The sequence below is a fragment of the Cervus canadensis genome, chromosome 28 (genome assembly GCF_019320065.1).
Source record: "Cervus canadensis isolate Bull #8, Minnesota chromosome 28, ASM1932006v1, whole genome shotgun sequence".
NCBI classification, from domain to species: Eukaryota; Metazoa; Chordata; class Mammalia; order Artiodactyla; family Cervidae; genus Cervus; species Cervus canadensis.
In genome coordinates this window covers 18652912-18672419 of record NC_057413.1, presented here as the reverse complement: position 1 = coordinate 18672419, position 19508 = coordinate 18652912, and the positions used below count along the sequence as shown (strand labels likewise).

At 45.2% G+C, this 19508-nt stretch overlaps 1 protein-coding gene across 1 annotated transcript in view; it reads left to right on the top strand.

Annotated features, from left to right (window-relative positions):
* The first annotated feature begins 520 nt into the window (after positions 1-520).
* The window catches only part of DCDC2 (doublecortin domain containing 2), a 153744-nt gene continuing 134756 nt past the window's right edge, over positions 521-19508 (top strand). The window contains exons 1-3 of the mRNA XM_043450799.1: positions 521-536; positions 9370-9759; positions 14140-14194. Of these exons, the coding sequence (XP_043306734.1) occupies positions 9467-9759; positions 14140-14194 (348 nt within the window). The 5' untranslated portion in view covers positions 521-536; positions 9370-9466. The remainder of the gene's footprint in view (positions 537-9369; positions 9760-14139; positions 14195-19508) is intronic.

Sequence of the window (19508 nt, the reverse complement as noted above, 5' to 3'; positions counted from 1 at the left end):
CGTCCTCAGTTGTCATAACTGATCAAGTCTCAAGGGGGTTCTGGTTTTCTGTAAAATAGCGTGGTACTTCGTTCTTCAGTTTCCAGAAGCTCTAGTGTATAAGAACAAAACAAATCGATGATACAAATGATGTATATTGCCATCAGATACATGGAAACAAATCAAAGTGTGAGTAAATTTGGTAATGACTTGACTGGATGAATTGGAAATCACTGTAGTTCCAATTGTGCCGTATCCCTCACTGGTGCCTCAGCTGCTGAACTAGTATTTAAAGGCTTGTTGACACATTTGATGGTTAGTGTTTTCCATTCATCATCAGCTTTAAACTCAGTTTGAGTTTAAACCATGACCTGTGTGTGCTAAATCACTTCAGTCGTGTCCGACTCTGCGACTCTATGGACTATAGCCTGCCAGGCTTCTCTGTCCTTGGTATTCTCTAGGCAAGAATACTGGAGTGGGTTGCTGTGTCTTCCTCCAAGGGAATCTTTCCAACCCAGGGATCGAACCCACGTCTTTTACGTCTGCAGCAATGGCAAGTAGGTTCTTTACCACTAGCGCCACCTGGAAAGCCCAACAGATGTGAACTAGTCGTTCTTTAGAACAATGTGTAAAATAGAGTGATGATTTGCTAGAATTAGCACTACTTGAATTACAAATGATGTACGTTATGAGCGTAATTGTATACTTCCTTAGAAAGTCATATATTGAAGGCCTAAGCCCCATTCCCTCAGAATGTGACTCTATTTGGAGATCTTTAAAGAGATAATTGGGGCTTCCCTGGTGGCTCAGAATCTGTCTGCCAATGCAGGAGACCTGGGTTCAAGATCCCTGGATTGGGACGATCCCCTGGAGAAGGAAATGGCAACCCACTCAAATATTCTTGCCTGGGAAATCGCATGGACTGGAGATTGGCAGGCTACAGTCCATGGGGGTGAATGAGGGTCGCTCATGACTTAGTGACTAAAGAGCAGAACAACAAAAGAGGTAATTATCATTAGGGTGAGTCCTGACCCAATGTGTCTGGAATACTTTGAAGAAGAGGAAATTAGTGCACAGAAGGTGTAGAAAGGACAGAATATTGACTACATAAATGAGAAACAGAGCTTTGCCCGGAGTAGGTTCTGAGCTATTATTTGATAATGAATGAATGAATGGATTAGGCAGCTAAGGTCCAGGTCAGGAGATTAGAGAGTCAGAATGGGCAGTGCTATTTAAAGTAACTGGTAAGAAGCCAGGTAAGGGTGGAATTTCAGGCAATATCCCACTGAGAGTGGCTCCAACTTGATTCCACAGGGGAGCTGTGAAGTGTACTTTATGCTTTAGGGTTAACCCGACCTAAAGCAAGGGAGGTGGGCTTTCCTATTCTTGCACTGGTCGGTCACAGGTTAAGGGTATGTATGGGGTGGTGGTAGGTGACAGATGGAGGTGGGAGTGGGCAAGGGTAAACTCTCAGGCATTCCAGCTCTCAACGGTCCAAATGCTGCTTCTCCAGGAGCCCAAGGCTGCCTGCGAAGGAGTCACAGGTGTGGCACATAGAAGTCAGTGGTAGGACTCACGGGGTCACAGGGATCTGAGAGGATCTGGGCTGGGCGCTGATACTATCCATCTTGGGGTAGTGATGCAAGTGGCCTTGAGACTAAACCCTAAGCAGGACTGTTTCTCTCTGGTCTGTTATATTCTACTGCATATACGCTAAGTCGCTTCACTTGTGTCTGACTCTTTGTGACCCTATGGACTGCAGCCCACCAGCCCATGAGATTCTCCGGACAAGGATACTGGAGTGGGTTGCCATATACTACTCCAGGGGATCTTCCTGCCCCAGGGATCGAACCTGCATCTCTTATGTCTCCTGCATTGGCAGGCGGGGTTCTTTACCACTAGCACCACTGACTTGACTGTTATATTACACTGAGTCTGGCCAAACTTTGTATGTGTAGTAGCTAAAATTGTCCACACTCATTTGCACATGAGAAGAAGAAAGATTTATCTTAAAAAAAAAATGAGATATTTATTTGGTGCATACTATGTGTCTTCCCTGTAGCTCAAACAGTAAAGAAACTGCATGTGATGCAGGAGACCAGGGTTTGATCCCTGGGTTGGGAAGTTCCTCTGGAGAATGGAATGGCAATCCACTCCAGTATTCTTTCCTGGACAATCCCATAGACAGAGAAGCCTGGCGGGCCACAGTCCGTGGGGTCTCAAAGAGTTGGACACAATGTATCAGACACTTCTGTAAACACTATGGATTAATCATGATCTCTTTTAATACTGTGTGAGTAGTGTTTGGTTGTTCATTTTATAGATGAGGAAACTAAGACTTAGAAAAGTAAAGTAACAGAGCCCTGATGACATAGCTACTAAGTGATGGAGCCAAGATTCAAAACCAGGTTTTAAGTATCATGTATAAATAAAACCATACAACCAATCTACTTTGAAATATATTGGCATTTTCAGTGAAGCAAGCTAAAATCCATCTTGAGACCATCCCTGTGAAATGGATACAAGTCTTTCCTAAATCTGACATGTTTATTGACTCCAGTGAATTTGACTGGTTGGAAACCTCACGCGATTTTTTTCTTCTTTGCTGTGAAATAATTGTCCAGAGACAGGGAAATCCTCCAGGTGGCTAGTTAAACGCCTCCAGAAGGCATACAGGGCATTGATGAATCCCTCTGAGGATTTCTGTAGTTTACAAGTGGCCTTATTGGCCAAAGAATCTCATTAATCATACCCCTTAGAATGAGATCTCCAGAAGTGGCGTGTGTGAAGCAATCATAAAGCAGATGTGATCTGCATCTCAGAATCTCCACATGAAACTCTCTAATAGAGAGTTGTTTATCTTTGATCCCTGGGTTGGGAAGATCCCCTGGAGAAGGGAAAGACTACCCACTCCAGTATTCTGGCCTGGAGAATTCCACAGAAGGTATAGTCCATGGGGTTGCAAAGCTTCAGACATGACTGAGCAACTTTCACTTATCTTAAAAAAAAATCCCACACGGAAATTTAAAACAGTTACTCTCTTGCCTTTTTCAGCAGTACCAGGTTCTATTAATTTTTTTGCCTGTGCCTCTCTCCCTCAGTTTCAGGGTCTCAAATCCCTATATTTTCTAAGGTCGTATCAGGCCAGGGGGTGAAACTGGTCAAGATGATAAAGGCAGAGTTTGGCAAGCTCTTGCTTCCTATGAAACATACATGTGCAGCCCCATAACTGTCCCCCTGAAACTTCCCCCAGTTACTTTAAGGAGTTCCTAGGGAGTGAGTTCTAAGCCTGTCCAGTCTCTGCATGGCCCTCATTCCCTGCTGGAGCTCCTTCCTTTTGGTATTCTTTCCTACTGAGGCCTCTACTGCTTGGGAAGCCAGGTACTGCCACCTGGGTACCATCACCTCTACGGGGTGATGCTGTCTCTTGCCAGGTCCCAGCGCCTTGGATGCTAGGTTACAGCCCACAGGGTCCAGGGAGACACTGCCAAGGTGACTCTGCTCCCCGCCCGAGCATGCCTTCTCCATCTCCTTTCCACGTTACATTTTGCAGACAGCATAAAAGAAGAGCTGTTTGTGCTCAATGCTTTATAGAATTTATAGTGAAATACTGGTGTCAAGTTTTGTTGATAGCCACATCCAAATCCCTGTAACGAGCACATGGGGACTGGAATCTGGCAGATGAGATGCTAAACTTCAGATTGCCCCTCTCCCATGATCTAGCCTTTGTTACGGGGTTGACTTCTCTTACAGTCTTTTACTTTAGGATGAATTTATTTTCAAGTGACGCCTTAGTTTTTCCTAACGATACATTCCTGGTGGGTCCAACCAGACGCACTCAGACATATGTGAATCCCTGTAGGGAACACAGTGGAGACCTGAGCTAGGACACCTTCCTTTCCCTGCCACCTCCTCCCCTCTCGCTCCCTTCCCTTCTCTTTCCTACTGCCTTTTCTCTTTTCACACACACACACACACACACACACACACACACACACACACACAATATTCATCTGCTCAACTCTATGCCAGGCACTGTTCTAAGTACTTCATATAGAGCAGTCAGAGATCTGACAATGGTCCACTCTCCTGAACATTCTGCAGAAGGGCAAGTGCTACAAACGGGAAACAGAAGGTGTGCTGTGACCTACAGTGACTAACGGATACTTCACATAAGGCTATCAGAGAAGGTCTTTCTAATGAGGGGAACATGGCTCAGTGGTAAAGTATCCACCTGCCAATGCAGGAGACACGGGTTCGATCCCTGATCTGGGAAGATGCCATGGAGCAACTAAGCCCCTTCAGTTCAGTTCAGTCGCTCAGTCATGTCCAACTCTTTGCAACCCCATGGACTGTAGCACTCCAGGCTTCCCTGCCCATCACCAACTCCTGGAGCTTACTCAAACTCATGTCCATCAAGTTGGTGATGCCATCCGAACACCTCATCCTCTGCCATCCTCTTCTTCTCCCTCTCTGTGGCACAACTAAGCCCATGCAACACAGCTATTGAGCCTGGCTAAGAGCCTGGGAGCTGAAACTACTGACCCCACGTGTGGCAACTACTGGCCTGCGCACCCCAGAGCCTGTGATCTGCAGCCAGGGAAGCCACCACAGTAAGAAGCCCGCACACTGCAACGAATATCAGCCCCTACTTGCCTAAACTAGAGAAAAGCCCATGCAGCAATGAAGGCCCAGCATGGCCACACATAAAAAAATTAAAAAGAAGAAAGAACCGAGCAACATCCTTTCCTCTATTAAAAAAGGAAAACACAACCATACTTAAAAACCGGGTACCTAAGCAGTCCGTGCAGAGAAAATGGCAGTACTTATATCTTTATTTATTGTATGTTATCCTCTGTCTTAGAGAGCACCTCTTGTCCCTAGAGATGTGCAAAGTAGGATTGTACCCCGAGCCCACTCCCGGGTGACCTGTTCCCCTCACCCAGGTAGCATGCTGGGGTGCTTGTCACGCTATGAGGAACCCTGACTCACAGGGCCCTCAGCTGGAGGGAGCCTCCGTAGGTCCCTCCTGGGGTGCAGCCATACTCCCAGCTCTCCTGCACACTCTAATGGGGCCTCTGGGCATATGGTTTGCAGGGTTTCTAACCTCAGCCCACAGGGAGGGAAGCTTCAGGGACGTCCCAGCCCAGGCGCAGGACCACGGTGTGAAGGCAGTGGAAGCCCACATCCTCCTTATCCTTAGGGAATCCCAGATGCCACAAAGTTCAGCGCGAGACGTTGAACAGCGGGGGTCTCTCCAATCACTGTGGGCCGTTCCTGACAAAACAGGAGCATAGAACCTGGATTCCTCGAGATGGCTAAGGAACTCAGGAGGCTCTGACACTCCTCAGAGCGGACACTGGCCACCACAGGCTGGGCCTCCTCTGGCAGCCTCTGATTTCTCCTGGCGTCTGGGGCCCTCTCTGCTGGGACTCAGCATCACTGACCTTCACCCCCTGCTTAGTTGCTCAGTCGTGTCTGACTCCTTGTGACCCCATGGACTGTAGCCTGCCAGGCTCCTCTGTCCATGGGATTCTCCAGGCAAGAATACTGGAGTGGGTTGCCATTTCCTTCTCCAGACCTTCACCTCAGGCTCCCCCAGTAGACACAGGCCTCCCCACCCACCATCTCCTGGGCCAGGCCTGGGTCAGAGACAACTCTCTGCCCTTTGGATTCTTCCCTGGCTCACTTCCCATACTGTCCTTGCTTCTCTTCTTTTCCTCATGAAGATTCCTTTAACTTCCTTTCCAACTCTTCACTGTATCACATCCAGTCAATTCTTCATGGCCCACCTCAAGACTCATCTCCCCTGGGAGGCCCCACCCATTCATCTCTTCTTTGCTGAATGCCCACAAACACTCCTTCCCAGGTGGCGGTAAAGAGCCCATCTGCCAATGCAGGAGACATAGGAGACACGGGTTCGATCCCCGGGTCAGGAAGATCCCCTAGAGGAGGGCATGCCAACCCACTCCAGTATTCTTGCCTGGAGAATCCCATGGACAGAGGAGCCTGGCAGGCTACAGTCCAGGAGGATGCAGAGTCAGTTAGGGCTGAAGTGACTTAGCATGCATGCCCAAACACTCCAAATCTTCCTCTTCCGCCTCCTTCCCAGTTCCTCCTCCTTCTCTTACTTTCCTCCCCCACCCCGCCCCCTTCCTTCCATCTCTTCCTTCCTTCTAAATAAGAATTAGCCTATTTACTCATGTGAATGTTCCAGTTTTGAACAAATCGGGTAGATGGGGGTCCATTCATGGAGATAAGGATCTTAGGAAAAGAGATTTTGAGGAAAATGTGAGCTCCTGTGAGCATTCTGAGTCCATACTGCCTTTCTGATGGTCTAAGGATGTTGTCTAGGAGAAAGGATGGGCTGAGAACCACCTTCTACTGACTTGCAAGACTCAACTGTTAAATTTCCAGGAATTTTAAACACGGTCATTATTAAAAATTAAATTACATAAGTGTACAATGAAATAAATTTTAAAAACAAAGATAATAATGACTCAAAACTCATCACCACCTCCATTTTACTATTATCTCTGAGGTTAGATGTCTATTGGGCTTCCCAGGTGGCTCAGATGGTAAAGTGTCTGCCTGCAGTGCAGGAGACCTGGGTTTGTCTCCTGGGTCAGGAAGATCCCCTGGAGAAGGAAATGGCAACCCACTCCAGTATTCTTGCCTGGAAAATTCCATGGGCACAGGAGCCTGGTAGGCTACAGTCCATGGGGTCGCAGAGTTGGACACGACTGAGAGATTTCACTTTCTCTTTCCTTTCCTTTCGTTAGATGTCTATTGCATCTGTATGGAGGAAATGCCATACCTGTGACTACACAACTCATGCCTCCAGGGATGTCAGATGGGAGCTGGAAATTGGCCTGGTTTGTCCTACTGAAATTACAAAAGTTGGCAAATGTTGTGAATCAAGGCCTTCCCCACTCTGCAAACGAGTAGTTAAACATTTATCACCATATCACTGTCTAAGAGGCAACTGGATAAATGAGTCTGGGCTCAAGAGGTACTGACAAACCTGGGCTAGAGATACCGTTGGGGGAGGCATTAGAACCCAGATGCCTCCTGGGCTGGCGACAAGGTTCACGCCTGGAAGATCCTCGTGCTTAGTTTATTGTACTGCTGCCGCCATCTTGAAGTTTGAACTTTTGAGCAAGAGGCCATGTGTTTTTATTTTGCTCTGGGCTGGTATGGGTATGGGAGTAGGGAGGTTTAGGTGGTCTGGTGGGGTGCTAGATATGCTGCCATTCTCCCCTCCCCAAACTGATTTTCTGTCCTATTTACCGTTTGGCAGCCCATCTTCACTGATATTTTCCTCTCAACCTGTGTATTCTTAATAATCCTTTTTTTGGTTTGTTTTTTTAAATTATTTATTTGGCTGCCCTAGGTCTCTGTTGTTGCCCACGGGCTTTCTTTAGTTGTGGCTGTCCATCTCTAGAGTATGGGCTTGGTAGTTGTAGTGCCCAGGCCCAGCCGGCCAGTGGCCGGTGGAATCTTCCCGGAGCAGGGATCAAACCCTGTGCCCCCTGCATTGGCAGGCAGATTCTTAACCACTGGCCCACCAGGGAAGTCGAACCTGTATTCTTCACAATCAGCTCACAAAATTTCCTTCCTCTATTTTCCCTCTGTATTCTTCTCTTCTCTTTGGTCTTTTGAAAACTGTGAACTTTCAAGGCATTGATGTATTAAGTAACTTTACTTAAAAACGCTTCTGCCCCAGATTGCAATGTCTCATACATTCATCTCTCAGATGGTATGTCATGGTGGTTAAAGTGGTCCTTGGATCACAGAAAGCTGGGTTTGAATTTTCCCATGTGACCTGAGGCTTCTCTACTTCTGTTTCCTCATCGGAGGGAAGAATGTTTACCTCTGAAGGCTCTGAACATTAGATGATCTATCTAAAGCGCCTCACACAATGCACATGATAAAGTGTTCAATTAATGGTAGTTATTTTGACCATAATTTTTATTCATAGATGATGAATTAGGTACGGCGTGTAATGATATCTGCACGTGACACATAGTACTGACGTCTTAGGAGGAATAGGGGAACATTGGCAGAGACGAGCTGGAAGATTTCACCTTTTTAAAGAACATTTTCTTGTTCCACAATATATATGTCCCAGAGTAGCCTGGACAAAGCACCCCTTTACCAAAGTTCTCACCCCAGCCCCCCGCCTCCCGGTCCCAGGCACTTCTTAACCCACCAGTGCAGTTCAGTTGCTCAGTTGTGTCCGACTCTTACCCATACAGGGATCCGATCTACACAAACAGCATGGATGTAGGCTCTTTTTCTTGCTATAAAACTACACACGCATAGGGTAGGGACTCAAAAATGCTAGGTTTTTTTTCTCTACACCGCTGTATCCCCCAACTTCTAGCGCAGCGCCAGGCACCCAACAGGCGTCCGTTTATAGAGTGGCTACTTGATACTGCGACCCGGGCTGCCCCTTCTTCCCCCTAAAACACTCACTTTCTCGAGTCGCTGCCGGACGCCCGGGGCAAAGCCCAAGAGATCCGCGAGCGCGCCAGGCCTACTTCGCCGACTCCGCTCCCTGCGCGGGGCTGCAGTTACTATGGAAACGGCGGGAAATAACAACTCCGTTCCCCCTGGGATGAGGGAGGCCCGCAGAGGCAACGGCTGCGGGAGGAACAGCAGGAGCGACGCGCGGCCCCCGGCGAGTTCACCGCGGTGCCAGCCGAGCCGCAGCGCCGTGGCCCCGCTCCACCCCACCCCCTCCCCGCCCTCCAGTGTCGGTAGGTACCCGGGCCGCGGGCGCCTCCCGGGGACCCCCCCCTCCCCGCCACCCCACCTTGGGACTTGATTGCGCGCTCCTGTTCGCAGTGTTCAAAGGATGCCCACGGGAGCTTCGCTGGGGGCGGTGCAGGTCTTGGCTGCGGGAGGGGCGGGGGCGAGGGGTCTCGGACGCTCGACTCTCCTCTCTCAGTGCACTTTAGGCATTTATCTCCCAGCGAAGAAAAAGCTGGGCAGCTTCAGCCCAAACCCTAATTACTTGATTTCGGGAACAAACAGGAGGTTGAGAAGTGGGAGCCAGGAAAGAAGTTTCAGCATATTTATAATTATATAGTTGGTGCATGTGTTGTGCGTTCCCACCTCTCTCCCACCCGGGCGCACGCAGTCTGCCTGTTTCCCGCCCCTGGCGCAGCTCCGGTGCAGAGGTGGTTACACCTTGATTCCGCCGGTAGCGAGAGAAACAGGTGCGCGCGCGCACGGCAGAGGTCTGATTGGTGGTGCAGACTCGGGTGAACTACTTGAACGTGCCCGGTGAGTCCTGCAGCGGCAGGGTCTCCGCCCGGTGGACGCCGGGCGCACGCGGGTGCTCCGCGGTCGCCCGTGGGCTTGTCTGTTTCGCGTTTGTTTCAGGACGCGACCCCGCGCCGCGCGTGTGCGGTGAGGCCGCTGGGGCAGCCGCGGTGCCTCCCCCCGGAGAAGCGAGCCGCGCGGGCGTCCCGAGGGGAAGATGAGCCGCACCAGTGCCAGGTCCGGGCACCTGTCGCAGCCGGTCGTGAAGAGCGTGCTGGTGTACCGCAACGGGGACCCCTTCTTCACGGGCCGCCGCGTCGTCTTCCACGAGAAGAAGGTGTCCAGCTTCGACGTCTTCCTCAAGGAGGTGACGTGCGGCGTCCAGGCGCCCTTCGGAGCGGTTCGGAACATCTACACCCCGCGGACCGGGCACCGCGTCTGGAAGCTAGACCAGATCCAGAGCGGGGGCAACTACGTGGCCGGGGGCCAGGAAGCCTTCAAGAAACTCAAGTGAGTCCGTCTTACCCCGCCGCCCATCGTTTCAGGGGGCGCTAAGGTGGAGAGGAGTAACCCCCACCTCGGTGGGCTCAGGGGCGGTGGCTGTCCGAGTTGATGACCCTCAAAGCTCCTGCTGCAGTTGCATTCGAGGTTGAAAGCGTGGTTGGAGAAGAAAGCTCACTTAGGGAGCAGTAGGAACAGACTTTAAAGGTGTGATGATGGATGAGAATCTTAAAAAAAAAAAAAGTATTCAATGACTAGCTATTTGGAAAGACTAGCACAAATGTCATGTTAGATATTTAACATTTCCTGTTCTTTTTCTCTTTATACTTTTTTCTTGGGACCTATCATTTTATTTTTAATTTTGATTGGAGTATAGTTGATTTACAGTGTGGGAATCTATCGATTTAGTTGAAATAATGATTTCTTAAAAATGACTCGGAAAAACTGGATACTGAAATGTCACCAGTGGAGAAAGTGCTCTCTGCGTGTTCTCGTCACTGTGGAAATTCTTTAGATTTCCATTCCGAGTAGAACTGACCACGCTCCACTTTGTGTGACCTCCCCCCCCCCCCCCCCCACCCCCCCCCCCTCCCCCCGCCTCCCACCACCTGCACATTAAGGCCATTGCCTTGATGCTTGGAAAAGTTTACTGGCTTACTGTATTTGTCTGCAAGCCTGTCACGGATGGCTGATGGTTAAATCTTGAAGGACAGGGCTCGTTCGTGATGCCTGTCCCCAGTTCCTGGCTGGGAGCTCACTTATTGTGGGTGTTCAGTGCATTGGCAAACTGTGCCTTTGGTCTGTGAAGGGAAAAGAGACACAGCTTGTTCTTTTGGAGGTCACAATCTAACAGGAGATAGACTATGTGCACACCAGTAATTTTAATGCAAAGTACAAAGGGGTGAGTGCAGTTAGAAAAGTAAAATTATATGGGGGTTGAAAAAAATTATTTCTCATGGGGGTGGGTACTAGGGGACAGGTAGACTTTAATATTCCTTGTTTTTTTTTTTAAAGTTTTACTGAGGTAGATTTTACATAACATCAACCACAGTGGTTTTAGTATATTCATAGAGTTTTGCAGCCATCACCACCAACTAATGTTAGAACATCTCCATCACTCCCTGAAGAAACCCTGTACCTTCCCAATTTCCCCTTCTCCCCTTCCTCTGGTAACCACTGATCAGTAGTGGTTAGTATCTCTGTCTCTATGGATTTGTCTATCCTGGGCATTTTATATACAGACAGACCTTGGAGATATTGCATGTTCTATTTCAGACCACTGCAGTAAAGTCAGTATTGCAATACAGCCAGTCACAGGAGTTTTTTGGTTTACCAGTTTATATAAAAGTTGTGTTTAAACTATACTGCAGTCTGTTATGTGTGCATTATATCCAAAAAAAGTACATGCCTCATTTAAAAAATATTTTATTGCAAAAAAATGCTAACCATTATCTGAGCTTTTAGCAGGTTGTAGTAGTAACATCAAAGATCGCTGATCACAGATCACCATAACAAATACACTAATATGACAAGTGTGTAATATTGTGAAAATTACCAGAATGTAACACAGAGACCTGAATTGAGCAAATGTTATTGGAAAAATGGCACTGATAGGCTCGCTTTATTCAGGGTGGCCACAAACCTGATTCAATTCGTAGAAAAACACAATATTGGTTAAGTGCAATGAAGCAAGGTCTGCCTGTAAAAGTCATGTGACTTTGTGTGTTTCTGTCTTCCTTCACTTAGTATCATGTTTTAAAGGCCCATCATGCTGTAGTATGTATCAGTACTTCCTTATTTTCATGACTGAATAATATTCTGTAATATGGCTATAGCACATTTTGTTATCCTTGAATCAGTTGATGGATATTTGGTTGTTTCACTTTTGGCTATTATGAATAACTCTGCTATGAACAATTGTGCCTAAGTTTTCATTTCTCTTGGGTATATACCTAGAAGTGGAATTGCTGGATTATATGATAACTCTGTAGTTAACCCCCCCATAGTTTTTAATGTATTTTAATTAAAATTCACCTTGGGCCTCAGGATGGCCAAAAAATCTTTACCATAAAATCTGTGCTTGTGAATTCTGGTTTTAACTATATAGAACTATTTCCCTAAATATCACTAAATTTGTGTAATATACTTCCTTACGTGTTTGTTTAGGTTGAGTTCTAAGTGTTCTGATTTTTGTTATGCCAGATATTCTTTTTATGGGAGGTGAGGGATGTATTTGGTTTTAATTTCCCTTCTCTGAAACCTTTAGTATGCTTTGTCTAACTTTCTTAGGAAAGCACTAAATGAAACTATGCTTCAAAGAAACTTAGAACTTAAAACTGAGAATCAGGAGACTTGAGACTGAGCTGTTTATTAGCTCTGCATCCTTGTGCATTTCAGTTAATAATCCTTGTGAGTTAGTTTCCTAACACAGAAAAGGAACATAGCCATTCCTACCTCGCAGGGTTATTGTAGAAAATAAATGTTATGGATGTGAAGGTGTTTTGTAAGCACCAAAGTGTCATATGAAGGCAAAGCATCTCTGTGTCCAGTCCCTTTCATCATATACTTCATTAATTTTTAAAGTTAAATAACTTTCATATAAAGCAATTTCATGGGGATGGGAACCTGCTTCAGAATCTATTAACAGCTCAAAATTCCAGGCTCACTTTAATAATAATTCATATTCTCTTTTGTTTATTTAGCATTACCAACTCAAAAGATAAAAACAGGTACAGTTTCAAACCGAATAGAAAGTGCACTTCAAATCATTCTTTACACACACACACACACACACACACACACTCTCACATATGCACATATATATATAAAATAAGAGATTTACATGGCTGTTTTTGCTTTTCACTCACACACAAAAACCCCAGGTTTGTTGTAACAGTGTCCATAGTTTGTTTTCCATGCTGACAGATGAATAGTTTATTTATTTATGTTAAAGTGGTAGTATCTATGGTTATAATGATAGAAGCCAGGAAGATTTAAATGCTGAATATATTTGCTGAATATACAACTAGCAGTTTTCAGTTTATATAAAAAATTAGGAAACCGGCAGAACAAAGGAAAATCCAAACATATTGAGGGTAATTCATGTCAGGTAGACCCTGAATGATTCTGGGGAAGATAGCAATGGTGGAAAATATTTTTCAAATGAAAATGATCAACTTTCTTCTTGAATATCTTTTACTCATATTTCTTCTAAAATTTTTGAAACCATGATTAAACTTCAGGTAGCTATCAAACTATTTATTCTCTAGAAGAGACATCTAGAGATTGTTACTTTCCCCAAAGTTTTCCTTATGCATTTTGGGAAGTTGATCCTACTGCATTAATCTGGTGGATCTGAGATGACTTTCCCACACATGACAGTTAGAATGTGTTGTAATTTTGTCAGAAACCAGTCCCTGAAGATTTCCAAAAGACCCATTATATGCTAAACAGAGGGAGAATTTGCACTGTCTTATGCAAGTAATAACTGTTTATGTAAGGGAAATAGATGATAATTTCTAGAGGAATGATTGACTGAAGTGTTCTATCCAAAAAACAACAAAATGAAACATAGCCAAAATTAATTCTGATATAAGTTTTTTGGGGGTGTCTCAGCAATTGTGGTAGTTGAGGTAGAGAGTGTATCTTTCTATGGTTGTAAATTAAATGCTAGATTTACATTTATTTTTAATATTAAACCATTTATTTAGCACCTTGGGACCAAATCACAGTGATGAATATATAGCTTGGAAGTTGACAAAGGTATAAAGTTTTTAGGTTGTGCTTACGCTATAGCTAAAGAATGATCAGTAGTTAATGTATATAGCAAATAGTAATGGAATAATAGGGGTCTCCAGAGGTTAACTAGTTCACCCATCTGTCTCTTAGCTGAACCAGAGCCTAAACCATCCCACATGGCTGAGCATTTCTGGATCATTAAAGTGCTCTCCTAGGGAAAAAGCTTTCTCAGCCTTTCACAGTTGTTACTCTAATGCATGGCGTCTGTACAACTCTCTTTGGCCTAAAGTCTGTGATTCGTAGAACCATTAAGAAGCTTTATACACAAACTGCTCTGTATTGAAATTGATATAAAAATGAGAAATAATGTATATGCAGTAAGTAGCTAGCCATTGTGGGGAAAAATGTTCCACAATAGAACTATGTATCTCTAAGGCTTCAGTTTCATTCAGGTGTAGAGTAGACATGTGTCAGCTCCGAAAGCCTTTCCTGTGACTCTTACGGCTTTAAATTAGTAGCTGTTGACTTTTTTGCTTTTGGCTTAAGCGTTTCCTATGGCTTGCTTTGTTTTTTTAATAATTTTTAAAAAGAAATTTACACAATTGATTCAAAAGTAATGAAAAGAACCTTTATTCTTTTTATTCCCCCTAGTTACTTGGACATAGGAGAAATCAAGAAAAGACCAATGGAAGCTGTGAGTACAGAGGTAATGCAAATAATAGTAACAGTGCCACTTTGCGTTTCTCACGCTGTTGTCGTAGAGATTTGGATGGCATTCTGATCATGAGATGAATTGTCTAATGTGTATAAATAGGACATTACATGTTTTAAGGCAAAGATGACCATTCCTTTGGATCATTAGTGGAAACAAACAGGCTGAGTAGTTGTCCTCAGACGTATAGGACAAGATACAACATACCCTTATTCTTCCATTTTCTAGCTGTGTATTCTCTCCATTTCCTCTTATACTGTGTTTATGCCCAGCAGGATCATATAGGTCTCTCTAGAAAAAAACACAGAGGAAAATATTTTAATTGTGCAGTATTTTTAATAACATGAGGTTAAATTCATTATTTAAATAATTTGCGAGAAGAGGTGGTGATCCCAGACATCGTTTAAATAATTAATGTTGTTTGTACTTTTGATTTTCAATGTGTGAAATAAGTTGACCCAATGTGTGAGAAGCTGACACAGTATGTGAAAAGTTGAACATGAACGTGGTAAGATTTATAGCTTAAATTAGACAAAAACAGAAAATTTTCAGACGGTACTTGTGTTACTGGTAGAGAATGACCAATGGTTAAAATCTATAGCAAGTAGTAAAAAAAGACATTAGGAAATTAGTTCTGGATATAATTATTTTTGAAGGCCACACAACTGGTTGAAGGAAGTCACCTTGCTTGAGGTTGGTGACTAAAGCCAACTTTCTGCAATAGAATTTAAAATGTGTGAATTCCTAAAAAAGTAGGAGCGTATATTTATTCTGGATTCTAATGCCTTTGATGAAGACATTATGCCTGGCAAATTGCAAGAGGTGTGCAAAAAAATTTGGGAATATACTTAAAAAAAATGTTAACCTTAACAGAAGAAGCATTCACAGGGACTCTGTAGTTGATTTATTATTTGGTAATTGTTCTTCCACTTTGGAGCAGTAACTATTGATTTCTCTTTGGGCCAGTGCCCAGGTTACACAGACAAGGTTTTGATTTATGAATACACATGTTACATGTGACAAACCCACCTCTTGTCTCCAACTAGATGTTAGCATCTCTCCCTGTTCTGGAACACTACATATCTCCCACTTTGCTTCTTACCGGTGATACCACCCACCCCCCCACCCCCGCCACACTTCTTATTTCCTCTAACTTTGTGGGATGTGTGGAGTCTTTCACTTCTCCATCCTTACCCACACAGTCTTGCAAAGGAGAGCCGAAAAAGAGACATTTTGAGGATGCAAAGGAGATGGGAGGAAGAGGTGAGAAACTGTGACCTTCAGCACTTTCCCTCACCTACCCAAGCCCCACTCTCCCTCTTTTGTTTCCTCCCCCCAATCTTGGCTTCCCTTGTGGCTCAGCTGATAAAGAATCCGCCTGCAATGTGAGAGACCTGGGTTCAATCCCTGGGTTGGGAAGATCCCCTGGAGAAGGGAAAGGCTACCCACTCCAGTATTCTGGCCTGGAGAATTCCATGGACTGTATAGTCCATAGGGTCACAAAGAGTTGGACATGACTGAGCCATTTGCACAATCTTTTCTCCCAGTCTGAACAGTGTTTTCACTTCCCTCACTTTGCATTTCTACTCTTTTTTTTTGGCCTTTGCTTGGCAAGCCAGATCTTAGTTTCCCACAAAGGATGAAACCTGTGCTCCTGAAGTGGAAGCTCAGAGTCTTAAGCACTGGATCACCAGGGAAGTTCTATGCATTTCCAGTCTTGATCTTCACAGAGACCCTCATCCCCAATGTCCACACCATGACCACACTCAAAGCCTGCTTTGAGCAAAGGAACCCCTGCTTTCATTGTCAGAAAGGGAGAGTTTGAGGTTCTTGGCATCCAAAATGGGGATGCTGAATGCATTTCCCAATAGAGATCTCACTTTCACTGTTGGTTCTGCAGCCTTATTGCAGCTGTTTTAGGTGGAGCACAAGTCAGAGAAGCTTTCATGGGCTGCAGTGAGAACCTCACTTTAGTCTGTGAAATTCTTACTGGGCAGAAATACCTCTCTTTTTTTCTACAGGTGATTTGCCATCAAACTTATAGAGTTCAACAAGTTTATGAGTTAGGGGATGATCTAGGTTCAAATTCTGAGAACAAACCTGACAGAATCTGGCCTTTCACAAGTATAGATTCTATTTTCTCTATCTAAGGTGGTGCTTTCCTTTCGACATTTGTGTCTACTGAGAAAGGCGAGCACACCTGTTAAAGACCTGTTGATAACCACCATTCTTTGGAGTAAGGTAACACATCTTCACCCCACTCCACTACTCTTGCCTGGAAAATCCCATGGACAGAGGAGCCTGGTAGGCTGCAGTCCATGAGGTTGCCAAGAGTCGGACATGACTGAGCGACTTTACTTTCACTTTTCACTTTCATGCTTTGGAGAAGGAAATGGCAACCCACTCCAGTGTTCTTGCCTGGAGAATCCCAGGGACGGAGGAGCCTGGTGGGTTGCCGTCTATGGGGTCGCACAGAGTCAGACATGACTGAAGTGACTTAGCAGCAGCAACACATCTTCAATCGCAGAGAGGGACTCAGAGATAACTTTGAAGTGAGAACATGAATACATGGAATTGGAGAGTTTAGAGTTGTTTCAGGGAAGAAATTTCAGTGCAGTAGTAGCACAAACAATGTTTATTCAAAGATGTTTCAACATGAAGAGAGTAAAACTACCTACTCATCAAAATTGGGGGCATTTCCCTCAAATCTGACGTGTTTCATATTGTTTAAGTTTTCGGTGTTGAGGCTGCATGATAAAAGTCATGGCATTAAGGTAGATGATTCCATTTTTCTAACTGCTTAAAACATATTAATTTTAGTTCTTCTCAGTGCTTTCCAGGTGGTTCAGTGGTAAAGAATCCACCTGCCAATACAGGAGATGCAGGTTCTATCCCTGGGTCGGGAAGATCCCCTGGAGGAGGAAATGGCAACCCACTCCAGTATTCTTGCCTGGAGAATCCCATGGACGGAGGAGCCTGGTGGGCTACAGTCTGTGGGGTCGCAAAAGAGTCAGACTCAACTTAGTAACTAAACAACAACTACAAGAACAAAAACAACAACAACATGTTATAGTAGAAGGACCTTCACAGTTTTGTAGAATGTGTGGCCTTGGGTCCCAGCTGTGGTGGCTAGATTTTCACATGTGGAAGGAAACCCAGCCAATGGGTGCTAGGAGTCAGTAGCATTCCTCCCCTCCTCCCAGAACACCAGAGTCCATAATATGATTTGGTTATTCGTTAGATGGTTAATAATTTAGACTCGATGGTATCCACTTGCTGACTGCAAGTCTCGAAGTGAGACATGCCACCTTGATGTCATTGATGTCCTTGGTGGCAGAAACCACCATTACTTTTCTGTTCCATGAGGCTCATTGTTGAAAAGACACTAGAAGGACATCTAGTCCTTCTCTGTACCCATGTCATCGGGACAGAAAAAGGCAGAACTCTAATGGATCCATTCCACTAACCTGAAAGAAATATGTGGTCTTATTTGGCCAACACTTTTAGTAGCAGGAGGAAAGGAGAGAAAGCAGGATGGATGGAGAAGAAAAGGAGATGGGAAAAAGAAAAAACAAAAAAGTGGCTGGTGGTTTGCACCTGCTCCAGAGTTGGGCAGCACTGTGGGTTCTGAGCCAATGTCCTTTCCTTTCCCCTCTACACACAGCTCTTGCTTTTTCTAACAGCCAGCTCAAGAGATCTTCTAGGCTCTCTCCTTGGACTCCTGCCTCTATTCCCCTGTCATTGTGTTGAGCTGTATTTTCATCGACTCCTGCCTCTATTCCCCTGTCATTGTGTTGAGCTGTATTTTCATCTTTATTCCCACTTTCCCTGTATCCGTGGTTTTAATGAAGACTGTTCTCATCTTCTGACCTTGGTGTTCATCGCTTTATTTATGTCCTCCCAATCCTCTCTTGGCTTCCTTTCCCCTCCGCTCTCTGCCCGGTTTTAGATCTCATTCTATGCTTCCATGTTCCAGCTTCCCCCTTGCCCCTGTCAGGGAAGCAAGCAGTCTGCGGAGCCCTCCGACCTCCTGCCCTGGAGCCTCTGGCCTGCGTGTGGACACATTTCCTCTTCCTTACCAGCCCGCATTGTCCTTTTACCCTTTTGCCTTACCTGAAGGAGGTTCTTGTTTTTCTACTTTATCCACTTAGCTTTCACGTGATCGCATTCCCATACTGTGCCGCATGGTAGGCAGAGGGCGGGGGGAGCAAGATTAACAGGACATACATAACCTCTTACGTCCAAGAAATTTACAGTTTTGCTGAAAAGACAGACATATGAACATTTCCAGGACTGCGTACTAAGCGATTCAGGGGTCCAACCCTGTTTGTGTTCAACTGTTTATTTCCAGTGCTTTCAACTATCAGGTGGCAACAAAGTCATCCGTGAACTCATCAAAAGAAAGCTTCCTTCTTTGACTGGGAGCTGCAGATGCTGCCATGTTGCCTCCATGTAGCGAATCCTTTAGATGATGACATTCTTCAATAGTTATTTAGGGTCCAAAATCTGTTTCACTGTGTAAGAGGCCCTGAAACACATTCTCTACAGAGGAGACAAGCAGACAGCATGCAGAGCACTTAGGATGTGCTAGGAGCTGTGACTCCCCAGGTGTAAAATGAGTACTTTCAGGAGTTTGGAGTCTAGAGGATGAGACAGGGAAGTAAATCAGCTATTATTATTGAGGGCACATGTGCTGGGCTGGAAGGATGTTTAGAGGACTTAAAAAGGGTAGATGGGTTTACATAATCCATAATCCATTGGTTTATGTGTTAGCCAGTTTTGAAACGGTTTCAAATATCTTTCATTTTTGGCCCACTTCTCTTAGCTTAAGGTTTTGAGAATGTCCCTTTCTCCTCCTTGATTAAGGAGGATAATTTAATATTTATATCTGTATAGGGATCAAAGCCTGTCTCTCTGATAGAAATAGTGAAAATCAACTGGATAGAAAAGCAACAAAGGCAGCCTTGCCATGAGTCAGGCTCGGAGGACAGACACATAACAGGTCAGCTGCCTGCACTATAGCGCTCCAGACTCCTCGGTCCGTGGGCTTCTCCAGGCAAGAATACTGGAGTGGGTTGCCATGCCCTCCTCCAGGGGATCTTCCCAACCCAGGGATCAAACCCAGGTCTCCTGCATTGCAGGTGGATTCTTTACTGTCTGAGCCACTAAGGAAGCCCAAGAGTACTGGAGTGGCTAGCCTATCCCTTCACCAGAGAATCTTGCAGGCAGATTCTTTACCAGCTGAGCTCCCAGAGAAGCCCACAGTTAACAGAGAAGACTGCTTCTTCCAGTCAAGCGGTTGCTGTAA